Source organism: Mustela nigripes, chromosome 10 (genome assembly GCF_022355385.1).
Source record: "Mustela nigripes isolate SB6536 chromosome 10, MUSNIG.SB6536, whole genome shotgun sequence".
In the NCBI taxonomy this organism is placed as follows: Eukaryota; Metazoa; Chordata; class Mammalia; order Carnivora; family Mustelidae; genus Mustela; species Mustela nigripes.
In genome coordinates, this window is record NC_081566.1 from 42,786,691 (window position 1) to 42,805,469 (window position 18,779).

An 18,779-nucleotide genomic window follows, 5' to 3' on the forward strand; every position below is an offset into this window, starting at 1 on the left:
AGTGCCCCACCCTCCATCCCCCTCTTGACTGGGGATCATCCTACATCACAAACCTGAGGATTTCTCTTTCCCCCGAAATGTTCCACATTTCCGAATAGATCAAACGTGGGAAGTTTTTTCAGAATCCAGCACCGGCTCCCTCTATGACATCACCTCCAGTCCCAGCCCCTCTAAGCTCTGACCTCTCAACTCTCAACTCTGCACAGGTGTTACCTACCCTCCTGGGAAAACGGAAACCCCTTCCTGCCCTCCACTGTCCTCTCATCCTGAGACCCTCAGCGCAAGCAGCAAGACACCCCAAACAGACAGCCTCAGCTCTAAGCTGGGTCACACAACATCCCGACTCTTGTTCCCTGTCCCATTAGACTGTGAGCTCCCCGAGGGACTGTGTTCTTTCCATCCCTTGTGCCCAGCATGCTGGCTATTGTTGGGCATACAAGACATACTAAGAAAACTTTTGTTGAAACTTCTTGACCTCATCCATTCCCCTGATTCCTTGAAACTCTACCCTTTGGTCCATATTCTCGAATCCTCCAATACCCACAGTTCTTTAGCCATAGCCCTCTCCCCTGCCCTGCCTGTCCTTTCCTGCCTCTGTGCCTCCCGTGTTATTATTATACACGTGGATTATGGAGCCCTGCAGCCTGCTGTCCCCAAACCCTGGAGTTCTGTATCCATCCAATCTTTGTACCCCTTCAAGCACTTGGCAGATTTCTTTTTCTAGAGGGCATGGCCCAGGAAATCTGCATACCTTGGCAGAGAAAACAGAGGTAGCAGAGTTGGGAGGCCCTTTGTGGGGTGCCCCTGTGGACCAGCCAAAAGTCACTCTCTTGGAAGCACCCGGGGTCTTCCTTCTTTCTGCATCTCCAGCGCTCCTGGAGTCTCGAGTGATCTCGTGTTGCAGGACTAATGTGCGCTGGTGGCGGAGGGCAGGCGGTGGTCCTGAGAGAGGGACCTCAGACCCATGGCTTCCAGAAAGGAAACAAATCCATGCTGTGGACCACCCACCTCAAGACACACTCCCCCCAACCCCATGAGGACACCCAGATTTCAGGGGTCATGTCCACCAGCAAGGCAGAGGACACAGACCTCTCTGGTTTGCTGCCCATATGATCTGATGCCACCCCCCCTCTCCTCACAGTCTTCAGGAGGTAGCAGGGCTGGGCAGGGCCCAGATGGGGCCACTGTGATCTTCCCTGCTTCCCGGTCTCCCTTAGACCCCTGAAGTTGGATGGTGTGGCCTTTGGCCTGGGTCCTAGTTGTGGTTTGCCATTAACTCTTTGTGGGATGTTGGGCCAGTCCGATCTCCTTCCTGGGCCTCAATTTCCCCTTCTGTAAAATGAAACCCGGACTAGCGCTAGCTATTCTGTAAGATTTCTTGGATGATTCTCCGTTGGCCTGTGGGGTTTAATTCCAAAAGGACAAACTGAATTATCCTTCAGGGTAGGAAGTTGGGGGTGATGGCTAACGGGGAAGCCCGGAGAGGTGGAGTCAACCAGGTGGGAGCTTGGTCCCAAAAGGTAAGTGACAAGTCCCACTGGGCTGGGCCAAGGGAGAACCCCAGGGCCACTGCTGCAAAAGGCCACGATGGCCAACAGGATGGGCCTGGGCGCATTAGCGCCTGCGGTGCCCTGTGCTGGGATCCAGGATCAGACTCAGAAGGTGGGAAAGCTACCTTTAGAGAAAGGCACTGTCAGTAAATCACCCCTGGTGATCTGGCCCCAGTCCTGGGGTGCTCCGATCCAGAGGGGCTCAGTGCATAGTCAAGGCTCTCGGGGCCATCCCCAGAAGGCTGGCAGACGCCAGGCCTAGGAACGAAACCGGAAGAGGCACTTGGACCCTGGTTCCCAGAGTGGGAGAAAGGGGTGGGCACCCGGGCAGAGGGAGCCCTGGGGATTGGCAGTGGCTGTGGGCAGGGCAGGAGGGACGGGGGAGGAGTCAACTTGTACACGTGAAAAAGTCTGGCGGGGGCCGGGTTTTTCCCTTCCTCCTCCTCCTCCCCCTCCCTCCTCTTCCCCACCTTCCTCCACCCTCCCTTCCCCTCCCCTTCTCCCTCCTCCTCCTCCTTCTCCACCTCCTCCTCCAGCTCAGGTTGCAGCTTCTCTGGGGAGCCGCTCACCTTCCCGGAGTAGCCCCCAGCCTGGGCAGGGACCCCAGCAGGGCGCAGGGCACGGCGCCCAGCCCCGCGGCACCCCGGCTGTAGCGGGCGGGAGCCGGCGCGCCGCGGCCCCCAGGACACGCGCGGTGAGTCCCGCGGGCGTCGCGCAGTGTCCGGAGGGCTGGGCGGGCGGCGCGCCGCGGGGAGGAAGGGGGCGGTCGGAGGAGGGGGCACCGCGGCGCCGGGGAAACCGAGCAAAGGTAAGCGGAGCGGCTCTTAAAGGCGCCGGTCTGCTTTTGCCCTGGGGCGGGAGGTTGGAGGGCAGTGCAGGCGCGCCGCGGGGAGATCGGAGATCACGAGGCGCGCTGGCTCGCGTGCTGGGGGTGGGCGATGCCCCGAGCAGGCCCCTCCCAAGTTCCAGGTGCGCCGGTTCACCTTCGCAGACCCCCGCCTCTCCCCGACCCGGGAGTCTCCGCCGAGACTCACTCCGGCCCCCGGGCTCCCTGAACCCTAGGAAGCAAAGTTTATAACCCAGGTTCAGACCTGGCGCTTTCTCATCGCCCTTCCTTCTGGGAAGGGCAAGGGTCGGGAGTCTCCGGTGACGGGAGAACCCGCGCGAGTGTGGGGCCAGATTGCACCTTGAAGGGCTTTCTGGGCTCCGGTGAACTTTCCAGAGCGGCAGGCTGGAGGGTGGGAGACTAGAGCCCTGGGGTGAAGGTGGAAGGACAGCGTGGGGGCGCTGGGGCCTCTGGGGATCGCTGCCTCTTCTCTGCCCCCCAGGAGACCACAGGGGCAGGGGCTCCCAGTCCGCAGCAGCAGTAAGCAAAGGGTTAATAGAGCCGTGGGGAAGGGCGGCTGGTGGCCTGTTGAGCTGTGCGGGTGAGCATTCGGCCGCTTGGGGGGCAGGGGATGGGTTGGGGGAGAGGCTCAGAGGATCGGGAGTCGGTAGGGGCTGGAGGCCTCCCTTCTCTCCGTGTTGGCAGCGGCGGGAGTTCCCGGAGCTGTCTGCAGGCCCTGTGGGCGTCGGGCTGTTCAGACAGTGACCGATTTTCTGTGCTGTAGGGTCAGCACCCTCCTAGGCACCAGCAGCCTCTTTAATGCATGCTGAACCCTTTCTGGACAGCAGGGGTAGGAAAGTTAGAGCTGTGTGAGGGGTGGGGGGGGGAGGTCAGCTCCCCCAGAATCTCATCCCCAGGAATTGCTCTGCAGTTCCTCAACTGTGGCCTGGGCACTGTGACTCACTGCCAGCACCAGCTTGCCCTGCCCCCCACCCCGGCCAGGACCCTGTGAGATGCAGGGGGCATCTCCCAGGGTTGCTGGGCACACAGCACATTCTGGGACACTGGGCTGGGGGGCGCAGAATCCTGGAGGATGCTGGGAGGACTGGCTCCCTGGCTCTGCCCGCCCCCACAGAGATCCTCTACCTTTAGTCTAGCCTTGGGAAGCGACTGGGACACATGGCGAGGGGAGGCAAAGGTGGTTCGAGGCAACCCTAGCTTCTGGGTTTGGGTCTGCATCTTGAAGGCTGTCTAGAGAGAGGGTCACCTTGCCAGAGCAAAGCTACTGGCTCGGATTACTCTCTCTGCCCCAGCCACCTCCTGTGTAGCGGAAGTGGGGCTGGCTTCCCCCCACCCCTGCAACCTCACCAGCCTGTTGGGTTCCTGGGACTCTCCCCACTGGCCAACCATGACCCTCCAGGAGAATGGATCCCTCCTTCTTCCCATATTTATGGGGGTTTCCAGAGCCAGAGTGGACTCCGTAAGCTCCATCTGAATTCTGAATGCCTTGGTGGCTACCAGTTAGAGAGTATCTGCTGGGTTCCCAGCAGATGCAGTAAACATCGCCGTCCCGTTTTATAGGCGAGAAAACAGAGGCTATGAGAGACCAACTTTCCCTCAGCCTCACATTAAGTGGGATCCAGCCCACTTCCGTCTGAACCTGGGCTTCCTGCTAGATACTCCCTGCCCCATCTGGGGAGCTCCTGTCCCGCTCTGGAGTTCTCTGGTTTGACATCAGTCCCCAGGAGAAGGAAGGATGGGTGTGGTGCTCTGGGTAAGAACGTTCCCGCTTGTTCTGTGCCACGCAGAGCCAGGCTTTTCCGTGGGTCGCAGGAGAGGAGACACTAGATCCGAAGAACCTACAACTAGGTTCTTGGTCTGAGATCTCCTGGGATCCAGCCGCCTGCCCGGGAAGCCACCCCCTGGGTCCCTGGGGTCATGATGCTGCCTTTTGGACCGCACTTCTTTTCTCTGTAGGCCCAGACTCCATCATCTGTCAACGTGCCCCATGCTGTAGGGCAGAGCCTGGGTTGGTCTTCCCAGCTTCTACCCCAACTGTGCCTCTTCTTGGTGGGGGTTACCCTCTTTGGGACTTTGGGCTCGAACCTCTATCCATCCTTCCCGATTCCTTTCCTTCCCTGAGTTTGAGACCTAAAGGGGAGGGAGAACCGGGGTCTTGTTGGAATCTGGGTCCAGAACATACTAGCTGAGTCCCCTCGCCCCAGCAGGCACCTCCGAGCCTCAGTTTCCTGGTCTCTGAAATGGGAATCCTCGTAGGTCGGGTGGTTAGATGAACGAAATGAAATAACACACAGTGCCTGGCACGTAGCAGATGCTCAGGGACTGTTAGCTGAATCGTGCATGGTTATTTGGGAAGGAAATTTCCCAGTTATCACACCATGCCTGGCTCTGGGGTAGAGACCGAGGCAGGCTTTCCTAATCCCAGCAGGCTGGGCCCTGAGCATCTTTCCGGCTCTTCCAGCTTGGGGAGGAAGGGGTGGTTGGAAACCTGCCAGGAGGGGACCAGGAATCTGGGTTGTGGGGACTCTGCCCTCTAGTTTCTAGCATGAGTGAAGTGGGCACTGAAAGCTGGGAATCCAGCAGTTTTCGGCCAGCCTCTTTGCCCTGGGGTAAAAAGACCCTCGCTCCCTCCTTCATTAACTGCTGTCCCTTTTCTCCTCTGTCATCTGTGAGGGAGTGGCTGGCCTGGGTCCAAACTTATCTGATTAGCGTCACCTCGTTCCTTGGGAACAAGTCACATTTCTCTTCTGTAGCCCCGAGTCCTACCCCCACCCCTTCTGTCGCCAACCCTGGACCCTTTGCCTTTGGCCCTGCCATCAGCTGCTGAGTGGGCGGCTCGCCATCTCGGGAGGGTGGAGCTGCCCAGGGCCGGGCTTGTCTTGTCCTGGCCCCCACAGCTGTGTGCATTTCCTGGAACCCAGCTCTAAGGCCGGGCTAACAGCAGATCGGCAGATCGGGCCAGGGCCTGGGGCCCGGGATCCCCACAGAGCTGGGGGCTGGGCCTGGCAGGAGCTGGCCAGGGGTGCTGCAGCCGATCAAGAAGGGGGAACGCTGTAGGCGCGTCTCAGCCAGGACTCCTGTCTGAAGGAGAGCCCATCTGCTTCTGAATTCTGCAGTTTTATCTGCAGGGGAGGAGGGACCAGGAGGCAAGTGTGAGGACTGGCCTGCAACCAGAAAGGGTCTTGAAGCTCCTTGCAGACACGAGTGTCCCTGGTGAGTCAGGGCCCCCCTGGGTAAGAAGACATGGGCCAGAACTTTGGAAGGAACGGTGGTGAGACCCTCTTTCTTGGAACTGTGGACCGGGGTCTAACCCTGTGCCGCCTTCCTGCCTACCAACATTAAATCGAGTCTGCCTTCGAATGAGAGGGGTGGGGACAGGCAAGGGGACTCTGTGATGGCCAGCTGGGGCGTTCCTTCATTTATATGCGAGCGCCCACCTTCTGTCCAGCATGGGGGGCGGTTTGGCGACTTCGGAGTGGGTTCCAGTCCTGCCCCTGCTGCGGAGCGAGGGGCTTCCGGTGCAGGACCTCATTCACCCAAGCCTTGGATTCCTCTGTGAGAAAGAGAGCGGGAGCATTACACATGAGGATGACAGTGAGACACTGGCCACCACACTCCTGGCTTTTTGCCTCACCTCGTGTCGTTAGCGAGGGCTGGTTGCTGTCCGAGTCCCTGGGCCACACGTGGCAGTTCTCAGTAGCTTGACTTCTGCTCTGTCCCTGTAGAAACCACAGCTTAGGCCTCGCATAGGGGAAGGGGACTGCCCTTAAAACGTTTCCACTCTCCCTCCTTCCAAGGACCTTCTGTGCTTTATTGTTATGGGGGTTAAGTTCTGACAAAACTCCAGAACGATTTCTCTCTTTACACCCTTACGTCTCTCAAGAAGCCTCCACTTTCTTGCCTTTGTGGGGCCGGGGGTTGAGGGGGAGGTCCCTTCAGGAACGAGGGCTGCTTCTCTCCTGTGGTCCCAGCAAAGGAGACCCTTGCTGGGGGACCAGGCCCTGCTCTGTCCTTTCCCGGGTTGTGGCAGGATCCAGTGCCTGGGAGCAGGTAGGAGACAGGTCTTGTGCCCGAGGTTTCACTCATAACGTCAGTAGTGCTGGGTCCCCAGACCACCTCTGCCACCCGGGCATGGGATGAGGCCCGAGAAGGGGTCCCAGAGCCCCTCCCTTACCAGCTGGCAGCACCCCCCACTGTGGCTGGGCCGGGTGCCCTGCTCTGTGCGGATGCCGTAGCTGAGATTGCTTCTTCCCAAGGCAGGGTGGTCCTTGGGTGGGCTTGCCCGGGGACCTCTGGGCAGGTCCTCGAAGTCCCCGAAGGAGCAAAGAGAGCACTGAAGTCCCAGTCACAGGCCCTCGGTTCTGGTCTCAGCTCTGCCCCTTCAGGCTGCATGGCCCGAGGCGGGTCATCCCCTTGGTTGAGTCTTGCCTTCTTCTCCTGAAAAAGGAGGGCACAGACCATGGGATTTCTAAAGCTCCATCCAAGATGACTGGTTTGTGGTTCCAGCTTTTGGCAGTCCTGCTGCTAAGGTGAGCTGTGCTCTGGGACTCCGGGAGGGACCCTGCCTTCTGTTCTTTTAAACTCAGGAGCCCAGACGAGGGCTTCCCCCAGCCAAGGCCTGCCGTGGCTCAGATGACTGAGGAACCCCTGGGAGGCCTCCTCGCGTCAGATAAGAGGAGAAAAGAACCTCCTGAGGGAGTGGGTGCTGGATTCAAACCCTGTGCAGACACCGGGCGCTCAGGGGCTGCCTCCGGGAGTGAGGGCACATGAGCCAAGAATGGACGGCATGGTTTTAAACAGTGGGGAAAATTCAAAAGAAGAAAAAAAAAATACTCCGTGCCACTGAAAATGATATAAAATTCAGATTTTTGCGTCCACAAGTTAAAGTTGACCGGAAGACAGCCGACTTGTTTGTGTCCATCCTGTCTTCGGGCACTTTCTACAAAGGGCGGGGGTGGGGGGGTGGGGGTGGGGGTGGGGTGCGGTGGTGTGATTGCGGCAGAGACGGTATGACCCCCAAAGCCGAAAATATTGACTATCTGGCCTTTTACAGAACAAGTGTGCCAATCCCCGTTCGAGATAATTATAGTCCTCCCCAGGCTTGCACTAAAGAGTTTTGGAATCTCAATCTAAAAATACTTTTCTTTTCATTTAAAAAGAAGTGTTACTTCTTTTAACATAAGCAGCGAGTGGCCATTATGCAAGTATTGGAGGAAGCAAATAAGCAAAAAAGGAGATATTAGAGTCACTCCTGGTTCTGCCACCCAGAGAGACCTGCTGTTAGCCATTTATCTTGTATCCGTCTGGAATGTATGCAGTGTCCGTGTTTATAAGCGTGAGTCTCCAGCGTGTGGATACCCAGCCTGCAGGGAGCGTCACAATTGTACATGTCGGCCCTTCTCACTTGAAAACACATCTCAAACTGTCTGCTCCCTCCAGACCCAGTGAGGTTTATCCTGGTGTGTCACAACCCCTGGGGATGTCCAGACAGCTGGGCAGGGAATCCTTCGGACCTGCTTATTGCCACTTGGGGGCTTGCTGGGGCCAGAGCTCTGGGTCTGGGAGTCATCAGCACGAGGCTGGCGGTTTCCACCACGGGAAAGCATGAGGTCACCAGGAAGAATGCTCAGAGGGGAAGAACCGGAGGGCCAGGGCTGGAGAGGGAACTCTGGGGAGTGCCAGCTTTGAGAGACAGGTAGAGGAAGTGAGTCTGGGAGATGGGAGAGGGAGAGGGAAGCAGGAGGAGAGCCAGGAGGCCAGGGGAGGGGAAGACTGGGCGTGGCACTTAGGACAGTGGCTGCCCACCGCCCCCACCCCCACCCCCGGCTTGTACCTGTAGCATGAGTGAGTGACTAGGAGAAACCAGCACCTCCCCCCCCAGGAGCCTAGGCTCTGGGCAGCAGGTGCCACTGAAGGGGGCACTTAGAGAACAGCTGAACGAGGGGGAAATGTTCAGAGGTTTCTCGGAGGGGGCCTTGGAGGCAGGGAGGAGCGGGAGGTGGTCCGGGCCAAGGGGGCTACCTGGGCCCAGCCTGGCAGGAGGGAAGCCATGCAGAGCCTGAGGAGGCCAGCTTGCCCTGAAGGTTGGAGCATATTGGTGGGGGTCCTGTTGGAACACGGGCCAGACTGGAGCGGGTGGGGGGTGCTGGGAGCGGACTAAAAATAGGACTGCGGGCTAGAGACGCTGGAAAAGCTCCTCCCGCCCTGCCTGCTCCTGAGACTGAGAGGTCCCCAGGGATGCCAGCACTTGAAGTTAACAAAGATCCCAGGGCGACCACCGAGAAGGCTGGCTTCTTGCATGGCCGAGGGGGAGCTAGAGCGTGGGCGAACTTGGTCCGCCTTATTTCTCCTCCGTTTCATTGGGTGGAAGATGGTGGGCACCAGCCCTGGGGCTTAAGCAAATGGTGAGGAGACCGGTGTGAGCTGTTTCCTTGGGGACTGACCTCAGAAAACGTTCTAGACTTTGGGATTTCGCAAACGCTGAGCGAGGTGGCTGAGGGACCTCCCGTGAGGGTCTTCAGCGGAACCCGCGAAAAGGAGCAAGGAAACGGTTTCCTCTGCCTGGGAGGGAATGTGGGGATGGGTTTTGCCTTTACTGCCCCTTGCTGTAGCCTCTGGTCTAGAACGTTCTGCACAGCCCAGGACCCGAGCTGGTGGGAGGGCACCTTGTTACATCTTAGCATTTGCAAATCCAGAGCCTCCCCAAAGACTGCAGACCAGACTTAGCTAGGTCTGAAAAAGGATCAAGAAAAAAAAAAAAAAAAGCAGAAGATGATAAATGGGCCTCCGTTCCTTGAGCCTTAGGAAGCCAAAGGGAGCAACAAAGTGAGCATCAGCAGGGCTGATGTGGGGCTAGAAGTGGACAGTCAGGGGGTCAGGAGAAGTCAGCTGTAGGGGTCAAGGCCAAGGTCTGTCCCAGGTAGTGCACCTGACCTGTGAGGTCCTAGGAATCTACCCCTGAAGGAATGGGAACCCCTGAGGAAGGTCTCAGGACCCTGTCAAATCCCCTTGCCACAAGCCCCATAGACCCCAACTCAATGGTGTTTGGTGGGAACCTAGCATCCCCAGTCAAGAAAAAAAAGTATCCCTCGCTGTGGGTCATCTGCCCAAGAGGAGACCTTCACAGACCTCGCTGAGGGAGTCGCTGCCCAGCAGGCAGCTTCCCCTGTGCTTCAGTGGTGCCCCTTCCTCCCCACCCCCACCACTGCCATCAGGGTCAAGAGCAGCCCAGGAAGGTGGGTTAGGTCACAGTTAAGGCTTCGAGTCCAGAAGACAACTGACAGTTCCTGGCTGCTCTCTGGTCTCCAGGTAGCCCCTAGAACTCGGGACTTGTAGCTTTCAGATACTCACTCGCTGGCCATTTGAGGGTTTGCTCAGTGCCAGTCCTGGGGGTGTAATGATGGGTCAGACCCAGTCCTTGCTGTTAACCTGCTCGCAGGCAAACCTGTGGGTTAGACAAATGAACAGGGACACCTGCGAGCCAGGTGCTCTGCTTGGGAATGTCCAGGATGCCATAGGCTGGTGCCAGTGGGCTTTCAGACCAGGGGAGAAGCGACAGTCCTCACAGAAGGCCTCTTGGAAGAGGTCGTGCCTTTCTCCAGCCTTGAAGATGCGGACACTTAAACTGGGTTTCTCCAGTCTCTGGCCTACCAGTCCCGCCGTTCCAGAGAACCAAGGATGTCCGGGGTCTTGGGCTGGTTCTCTGGACTGCACACCTTGCTATGCTTCCCCAGAAAGAGGGCAGGGTTGGGCCCACCCCAGGTGTGCTCAGGACCCACCTACTAGGTATGGAGCTGGCCTCGTGAGATAAACCTAGAAACGGGCCTTGGCCGGATTAAAGAAGGAAGAGCCCCACCGTATACCGCCTTTGTCCTCAATGGGCCCTGTATGTATGTAGAGGAAAGAGTTTTAAATAAGCCTTTGGGGCTCAGTGGCCTGTGGCCTCATTCATTCGAGTAAGGCACTGGGCAAACAGCTCACCGAACCCGCTCTCGTCCTGGAGGGCGTCACAGTCTGGTGATAAATGTACACAAGCTGGTTTAGCAGTGACAAGGAGGAAGCGTCCCAATTGTGGTCACATGTGGTTCTGCGGAGGAAGCGACACTTGAGTTTGGAAGTCGTCTTACCAAGGGAACAATGAGGAAGGGCATCCCGGGCCAAATGAGCAGCACGTGCAAAGCTGTGGGGCACGAGTGTGGTTTACTCTGGGAACAACAAGCACACCCCATAAAACTGGACCCTCCCGGGAGTGATGAGAGCCGAGACTGGAGAAGGAGACAGATCAAAACACAAGGGGCCTGATCTGCTGGGCCCTGGAGTTTGGACTTTTGTCTGAGGGCATTGTCAGGTTGAAGGATTTTAAAGAGGGGAGTGACATCGTCAGAAAGCAACCAAGAAAGTTAAGTCCGGGAGTCTCTTGGCAGTTGGATCGGGGACTAGATATTCTCCCCATTAGGCAGACTGGGAAACCGAGGCATGGGCTGTTTTCCCAGGTCACGGTGCTGGTGAGTGGGAAGGTTAGCGCTGCACGCTCCCAGAAGGCCTTCCCCGCCTGCTTCCTGCATTCCCAGCAGAGGCAGTGGGAAGAACTTGTCCACTGGCCGGCTGCAGGCCTCTCTGTGGCCACCCAGGAGGCCCCAGGCTCCCAGCATCTCCTCCAGGCCGAGCTGGCACAGGGCGAGGTCAGCGATGAGACCCCCCGGGGCTGCTGCTGCTGATTGCCCCTGAGGTTTGTCGCAAGCCGGGGAAACCAAGGCCCCCTGGGCTGGGTCAGCTGCAGGATGGGGGAAGAGATGCTATCTTCCAGGGCTCCCTGAGGCTCGGTCTCCCTGGGAGGAGGGAGTGTCTCTGAAGTCCCAGCTCATGACGTCTGCAAGCTCGGTCAGCCGGTCAGCCGTGGCCTCTTGTTCTTTTGAAATCCGCCCAAAGGCCCAAAGTGGCTGAGTGGCCGAGGTAGGGGGGCGGGGCAGGGAGAGGGTGGCAGAGGGTGTCCTGGCCAGTGATCAGCCTTTGAGACCAAGGCTCAGCCCCTCTGGGCTCCCGAGAGTGAGCAGTTGTGAGTTAGAGCCTCAGGCCCTGCCCCTGGGCCCTCAGAGACTGAGACAGGGGGACTTGGAGAAGCACCTGATTCGTTCCTGGAGCCCAGAAGGTGCTCACTGTGGGCCTGTGTGATGTCTGTGAGGAGCAGAGTGGCCCCAGGGACAGAGGCACTTGAAAAGTCCTCGCCGGAGCCCCGGGAGAGGATACGATCTCCCGGCCGCCTGGTGGCCCTGGGGGTCGGGGAAGCCTTGCCAGACTCCCGGCCTGAGCTGGCCTAAATGTGGGCAGGGGTACCGGCGCTGGAGCTGAGCTTGGGTTGTGGGGAGCAGGGAGACCAAAGCCGTTGGAGGCAGGAGGCTGGATTGAAGGACCTTGGGTGCAGGCTGTAAATTGGGGCTTCATTCAGGGAGGAGGGAAAGGGCTTCTCAGAGGGGTTTGCTTGAGAGAGGCTTCTCAGAGCCTGGCTCCCTGGAGGTTACGGGAGGAAGCCGGCTGCTGCCCTCCATACCTCCTTCCGGGAGAGGCTGCCCAGCTTCCCCGGAGGCTCTGCCAACCTCCTCCTCTGCCTCCGTAGTCTTCGCTGGCAGGGCCTGGCAGGTGGCCCGGGCCTGGGGCAGGTGGGGCTGGGACCTGGCAGAGGCTGTCCTGGGGGCAGCCGGCTGTGTCCGCCCTCCCTGGACACTGGGCCTGGGGGCCAGCCAGGCCTGCTCTGGGGAGCTTTCTCCCTTGCAAGGACCGGGGCTGAGAGCGGTCAGCTGGGAGGCTGGGGTCCTCTGCCCCGTCCGTCTAAGTCGGGGTTGGGGGAGGCCAGGCCCGCCTGGTCTTTCCCTCTTAGTCGGGAGCCTCGGGACTGCCCGGCTTCCTGCCCTTTGCCATCGGGGGTCCCGCAGCACTTCATACGCTGTAAGGAGGTCTGTGAGGACACGTCTCCTGTGTTATCGGGGGCCTCCTTTCCGGCACATCTTTGCGTCTGAGCCGGAGCTTGCGAGAGGAGGAGGGAAGTGCAAGGTGTCCTGGTGTCCTCGTGCTAGGGCGGTGTCATGTTAGCTCACCCGGCGTCTGCACTCAGATGTCTGCTGGACATGAAACACTGGCCCCAAACCCAGTTTCTGGACTTGCCTCCTGAACCTGTGCGCCAACATTCCCCGCGTCCCGCGGTGGCTGCTCCGTCCTCCCAGGTGCTCCAGCCAGAGCCCCTCAGGGTCTTGCTCAACTCCTCTCTCCCCGTTCTGCAAATCCCTTGGGCTCCACCTGCAAAATACAACCAGACGCCAGACGCTTCCACTGTTCCCACACTGCTCTCAGCCACCACCTTCTGTCACCTGGATCTCTCCAGGAGCCTCCCAATAGGCTCCCTGCTTCCTCCCTTGCCCACACAATCTGTTCTCAACACAGTAGCCAGAGGGAGCCTGTTGAAATCTAAGTGCGACCACATCCCAAAGCTGCTGAAACCCTTCTGTTCCCTGCGGGGGGCCCACATAGTCTGCTCTATGCTCAGCTATGGCCTCCTCTGCACTCTCCTATGGCCTCCTCTGCCTCCACACTGCTGTTCCTAGAGCATACAAGCTCACTTCTGCCTCAGGACCTTTGCACCTCCTGCTCCTGCACTGATCTGCTTCCCCTAGATTCCACATGACTAACTCCCTTGCTTACACCTTCTTGGAATTATTCCTGAGATGTCACGTTCCCAGGGAGACCTTCCTGACCACCCTGTTTCAAATTGCAACATCCTACCCTCCCCACCCCCATTCTTCTCTGCTGCTTTCTTTTGCACCTGTCACCATCTAACTTCCTGTGCAGGTTATGTATTTATTTTCTTGTCTATGCTGCTCCCCACCATTCAAATGGAAGTGCCATGAGGGCAGAAATTATGTCTGATTCTTTCATACGTGGATTCTTAGGGTCTACAACAGTGCCTGGCATGTGATTCTGTTAATAGATACTTGTCAACTGAAGGACTGGCGCCAAAGCTCAGAAACATTATATACCCCAACTGCCACCCTCCAGCCCTGCAGAGAGTGGCACCAGAAAATGAATTTGGCTTTTAAGTCGGGGTGGGGGTGGAGGAGACTTGGAGGAGATCTGGAACTGGGAAACAGCTCTTACAGCCTAGGCCCCAGAGAAGGGCAGGGTGGGGAGGGCTCCCGTTAGGAGAAGCAGGGAGCAACGTGGTCACGGAGTTTGGGCCCTTACTAACAAGCAGGAAATTGCTGTATGGTTTTGAGGAAGTCGGGTCTCATCTGGGAGCCTCAGTGTCCTCCCCGGGGCCGCAAGGGGATGGAACGGTGGGTCTGTAAGTGCTTCTGCTGCGGTTCCCAGCGTTCAGCCCTTTCTCACTGGAGTTCAGCCCTTTCTCACCGGGCACATGGTGGCCTCTGGGCAAGTGTCAGCTCCCTCAGGGCCTGGCTCCTCCCTCTCCTGGGCCACCCGCTGCTCTAGCACCAGCAGGAAGTTCTAGGCTGGTTGGTGTGTGCCCGGGAGGAAATGACAGGAGGTAAGCTGGGAACTCCAGGCTTACCTGGCAGGAGGGCAGGAGGGAAGGACTGGTTGCGGGGTCTGCTTGTGAGGAGGGGGTACGTCTGTGCCCATGGTTCCCGAGGGGGCCTCTTCTCCAACACCTCCCCGGCCAGCTCAGCCAGGCCAGCATCCCTGGATGCCCAGCTCCCTCTTCCCCTGGCACCAGTTGCACGAGGACAGCCCCAGATGGCTTCCTGGCCTGGGGACAAAGGCCACACTGTGCCCGGCCTGGGGCTGGCCTCAGGCTGGGTCACACTGAGCCCTTCTGTCCCCAGATGGGGGTGAGGGGCAGACAGCAACAAGGTGACAGGCCTTTTTCCTGTCTCCCTTCCCCCTTGACCCCCCAAAATTGAAGAGCTGATTCTCTCCAGGGAAAAGTGACAGAGGCATCTTATGTCTTGAGCGAGGGGACAACAGAGAGCATTCACGACTCCGTCTGCCCTGTCACACCCAAGACCCTGCCGGGTTCAATGCCCCGATTGTCCCCAGCAGAGCGAGGCGTCCACTCTCTGCTGTGGTCACCACCCCTGCCGCCTGCCTTGCTGTCGCCATCAGTAAGTCCCTCCTTACATCCGACCTCCATCCCTGTCCTGCTCCAGGGGAAACTGCTTCCTCTGGGTCTCTCTCGAGTGGGTGGAAGATAGCCGGTCTCCCTCGCTCTGTATCGCCTGGCCCCGCGTTCCTGCTAGAGATGCCGTCGCAGCTTTGCTCTTCTTCTAGCTCCCCAGCCCACCTCCCTCGCACCCCAGGCCCCAGCCGGTGGCCCCTTGCTCCTAACAGAGCTGAGGGGAGCCGAGGGAACAGCAGGAGCAGGTGCCCCTCAGGGCTGGCTCTCTATTGTTTTGCAGAAATCGAGGGCGCCTGGGTGGCTCAGTGGTTAAGCCGCTGCTTTCGGCTCAGGTCATGATCTCAGGGTCCTGGGATCGAGTCCCGCATCGGGCTCTCTGCTCAGCAGGGAGCCTGCTTCTGCCTCTCTCTCTCTCTGCCTGCCTCTCTGCCTACTTGTGATTTCTCTCTGTCAAATAAATAAATAAAATCTTTAAAAAAAAAAAAAAAAAGAAATCGGGGGTCTCCCTCCTAGAAGACTTCTGATGAGCCCCCCTCCCCCACAGGCAAGAGCAAGGGTATAAGATTTATGGCAGCTACTGGTAGATTCCTGAACACAAACCCAGCATGCCATCCCATAAATCCCAGACGGCAGGACGGCTTTATGGGGGAGCCCTGTTTTTAGAAGGGGGCGTGCCTAGTCCCTCTTGGCAGAGCTCAGACCTGAAGGAGCCAAGTGCCTGGCTCCCCCCATTGCCCTAGGCTAGCCATGACCGAGCTGGGACATCAGTCTGCAGGGCAGACGTTTCTTCCCCTTCCGGGTTGTGGGGTGTTGGGAAAGGGGGGGGGGGGCTCTGCTGCTCCACTCAGCCTGACATCTGCCCTCCTTCTCCCCAGCTCGGAGGATACCGTGTCTCAGCACAGTAGGGCAATCTGGAATCCTGGGTGAATTACCATCCCTTACCCAGACCTCAGATGCTTCTCACCAAGAATGCTTTTTTTTTTTTTTTTAAAGATTTTATTTATCTATTTGTCAGAGAGCGTGGGGGGCACGAATAGGGGGGAGTGGCAGGCGGAGGGAGGAACGGGCTCCTTGCTTAGCAGGAAGCCTGACAGGGAACTCAATCCCAACACCCTGGGATCATGACCTGAGCTGAAGACAGATGTTTAACTGACTGAGCCCCCCAGACGCCCCTGGGGATGCTTTTTTTAAAAATTTATTTTCACAGTCACCGTCTTCAGTTCCAGACTCTGAGAGGGAGACCCAGGAATCTGAATTTTTAAAAATCCTCCCTGGTGCTACTGAGGTTCAACAACTCTGTAGACAACTGACCTGTCCAGTGGGGACATCTCCACTCTCCTGTCCTGCTGGGAAATGTCCGACGACGGGTAGGGCACATCTAGGTCCCCCTGTCCCTGGAGACCATGTGCAGCTGCTGTCCCGAAACTTCTGTTAGGGGATACACTCTGGCCTCCCGCTGGCTGCACACGGCAGGGTAAGGCGGGGTGAGTGCCTGCTGGGAGCTTCACGTCTGTCCGTGCATCCTGCAGACCGTGGGCCTGGGAGTGCAGGGGGCCAGGAAGGAGCGGCGGAGGGTGGCCGGCAGGAACAAGCTTAGGGACGGGGACTCAGGAAAGTCCAAGGTGTTGGGCTTTGCCAAGGAAGCTGGAAGAAGAGCTTTGGATGCCTTCTTAGAGGGGGCATCGGGAGCCCCTGAGTTCCTGGAGAACAGGGACCACACTCACTCCCCATGTGACTCCATGTGACCCAGGACGTAGTAGCTACTCGGTCCTCACCTGTCTGAACTGAACCTAGGGAGACTCCGGGGCCCAGGGACAGAGATGGCTCTGCCGGAGGCAACCTGAGGGAGGAGGGCCTGGCTGCCACCCGCCTTCATCTCTGCTCTCAGAGCTGCTGCAGGTAGCTGCCCCGGGAGTGTGGGGGCAGCCAGGACCCTGCTGGCCCAGGGAAGAGCCCTCTCCGGGCTGGCTGAGGACAGAGGATGACCGTGAAGCAAAGCGAACATGTTATGACCCAGAACCCCTTAAACCAGGAGGACTCAGAAGGGGTCTTTGGCCTCAGATTACCAGCTAGTGATTGGGAAAGGGCTGTGCCTGGCTGTTCAGGTAAAAGCTGGGAGGGGGTGCGGGGTGGCCCCCCTCCCACCACAGGACTAGCCCTGGATGCCTTCTTGGCCCGTGTCAGTGGGGCGCTTGGGATGCCTCTTGGTCCTCTGTTCACCAGGGAGGTGTGGGCCGAGCAGGACCAGGGGCAGCTGCACCGAGAACTTAGGACATCATGGGGGGGGGGGGGGGGGGTGGGGGTGAGGGTGGTGACTGGAGAGGCAGGTGGGTTTTCAGGGCAAGATATGGAAAGAGGGGGAAAGAGGGGTGTGCAGGAAGAGGCAGTCTAACAGAGTGGACAGCAGGGTACCCCCTCGCTCACAGAGCACGAGGCCTGGGGAGCCCCGGGAGGGAACACTTTCTGGCTCTGGAAGGGGCCTTGAGGGGAACAGAGCAGCCCACCCTTCCCGCGCTATGTTCTCTGCGGCGTGGACACTCTGCCCCCTCAGGGCTCTGGCATGGGAGGGCCTCCGCCTCCTGTCCCTGGGGCCCTCTTTTTCCGGCAAGCTTCTGTGTTTCCCCTGAGACCTTCAGCTGCTCCTGACCTCCCACATCTCAGCTGGAGAGGTGGCGCTGGGCCAGCTCAGAGGCACATGTCCCCTCCCTTGTCCCTTCTCCTTTCCTGCCTCACAGAGGCCTACGACAAGCCAGAGAGGGAACTCCAGGTGTCCGTGCGAGGGTGAAGTGGGGTTTGGAGCAGACCGAGGCCGCGGGCCAAGCTGGGGTTCAGCTGCTGGGCGTCAGTAAGACTTACTGGCTGTTGACATACTCAAGCTCTTACACACAAGTTGGTGAAGAGCTATTGGCCCGAGTTCTGGTCCCCTCCCTGCCACTCCAGGCCTCTTGGAGAATTCTCTAGACCTCCAGCAGCTCAAAGGTCTGGCCCTGGTGAGGCCCCCAGGATCTTGCTGGCACGTATGGCTGTTAGGCAGCAGTTTGCTGGATTAGTCCATAGTGTGACTACCTCCCCAGGGGCGGGGGAGGGGTAGTGATGGGGGAGCGGGATTCACACGGAGGGAGAGGGCTATGTATACCTGGAATCTCGGCGAAGAAGGCCTCCCTAGGTGCAGGCCTCAGAGCTTGATGGGCCAGCGGAGACCCAGACCCAGAATTCGCATCTGCTGTCAGCCCAGCCTTGTGCCCCCCCCCTCTCTCCCCCCCCCCCCCCCGCCCCGCATCCCAGGCCCCACCGCCCGGGACCCACTGACCATGAACAAGATGAAGAACTTCAAGCGCCGCCTCTCCCTGTCTGTGCCGCGCACCGAGACCATCGAGGAGTCCTTGGCCGAGTTCACAGAGCAGTTCAACCAGCTCCACAACCGGCGCAATGAGGGTGAGGGGTCCAGCTGCCCCCCTGCCCCGCCCTGGCCCTCCCTGAACCAGCCCTCATGGCTGGGGGAGGACAGAGGTGGGAGGCAGTCTCCGTTCCCCTCACCCCCAGCCCCGGGGCGAAGGGGCAGGGTGGGCAGCTGACGCCTCCCCCTCTCAGACCTGCAGCTTGGGCCTCTTGGCAGAGACCCCCAGCCGGAGTCCAGCACCTTCTCCCCAACGGACAGTGGGGAGGACCCTGGGCAGCTGTCCCCTGGTATGCAGTACCGGCGGCAAAACCAGCGCCGCTTCTCCATGGAGGTGAGGGGCGATGGACTCTCCCCTGGGGACCCAGCAACAGTATATGCCCAAGGAGGGTGGCCGCCTGGGACCCCAACTTCATGGATTCACATCCCAGCTCTGCTGTCGGTCATCTCTGTGACTTTGAGCAAGTGTTTCAACCTCTGCATACCAGTCTCCTTGTGTTAAAATGGTCATCGGGAAGATTAAGCAAGTTAATATATACCAAGTGCCTAGAACAATCCTGGTACATAGGAAGCTAGACAACTTGACTGCTGTTCTTATTACTCAGAGACCTGGACCCATGTATGAGAAAAATAGGCTTCTTATCCATTGGAATCTCATTCTTTTTTTTTTTTTTTTTTTTAAAGATTTTATTTATTTATTTGACAGAGAGAGATCACAAGTAGGCAGAGAGGCAGGCAGAGAGAGAGAGAGGAGGAAGCAGGCTCCCTGCTGAGCAGAGAGCCCGATGCGGGACTCGATCCCAGGACCCTGAGATCATGACCCGAGCCGAGGCAGCGGCTTAACCCACTGAGCCACCCAGG

General features: G+C 58.6%; 1 protein-coding gene across 7 annotated transcripts in view; it reads left to right on the top strand.

Moving 5' to 3' along the window:
- The first annotated feature begins 2,042 nt into the window (after positions 1–2,042).
- CDK18 (cyclin dependent kinase 18) overlaps positions 2,043–18,779 on the top strand; it is a 22,270-nt gene continuing 5,533 nt past the window's right edge. The window contains exons 1-4 of one of the 7 annotated variants that reach the window (XM_059413244.1): positions 2,043–2,244; positions 14,325–14,507; positions 17,807–17,956; positions 18,113–18,252. In XM_059413244.1, coding sequence (XP_059269227.1) covers positions 17,833–17,956; positions 18,113–18,252 — 264 coding nt within the window. In that variant the 5' untranslated portion in view covers positions 2,043–2,244; positions 14,325–14,507; positions 17,807–17,832. Of the gene's footprint in view, positions 2,245–2,270; positions 2,359–5,585; positions 5,611–14,324; positions 14,508–15,761; positions 15,996–17,806; positions 17,957–18,112; positions 18,253–18,779 lie in introns of those variants that run through there. The other 6 variants (XM_059413245.1, XM_059413242.1, XM_059413247.1 and 3 more) reach the window with 6 other exon arrangements.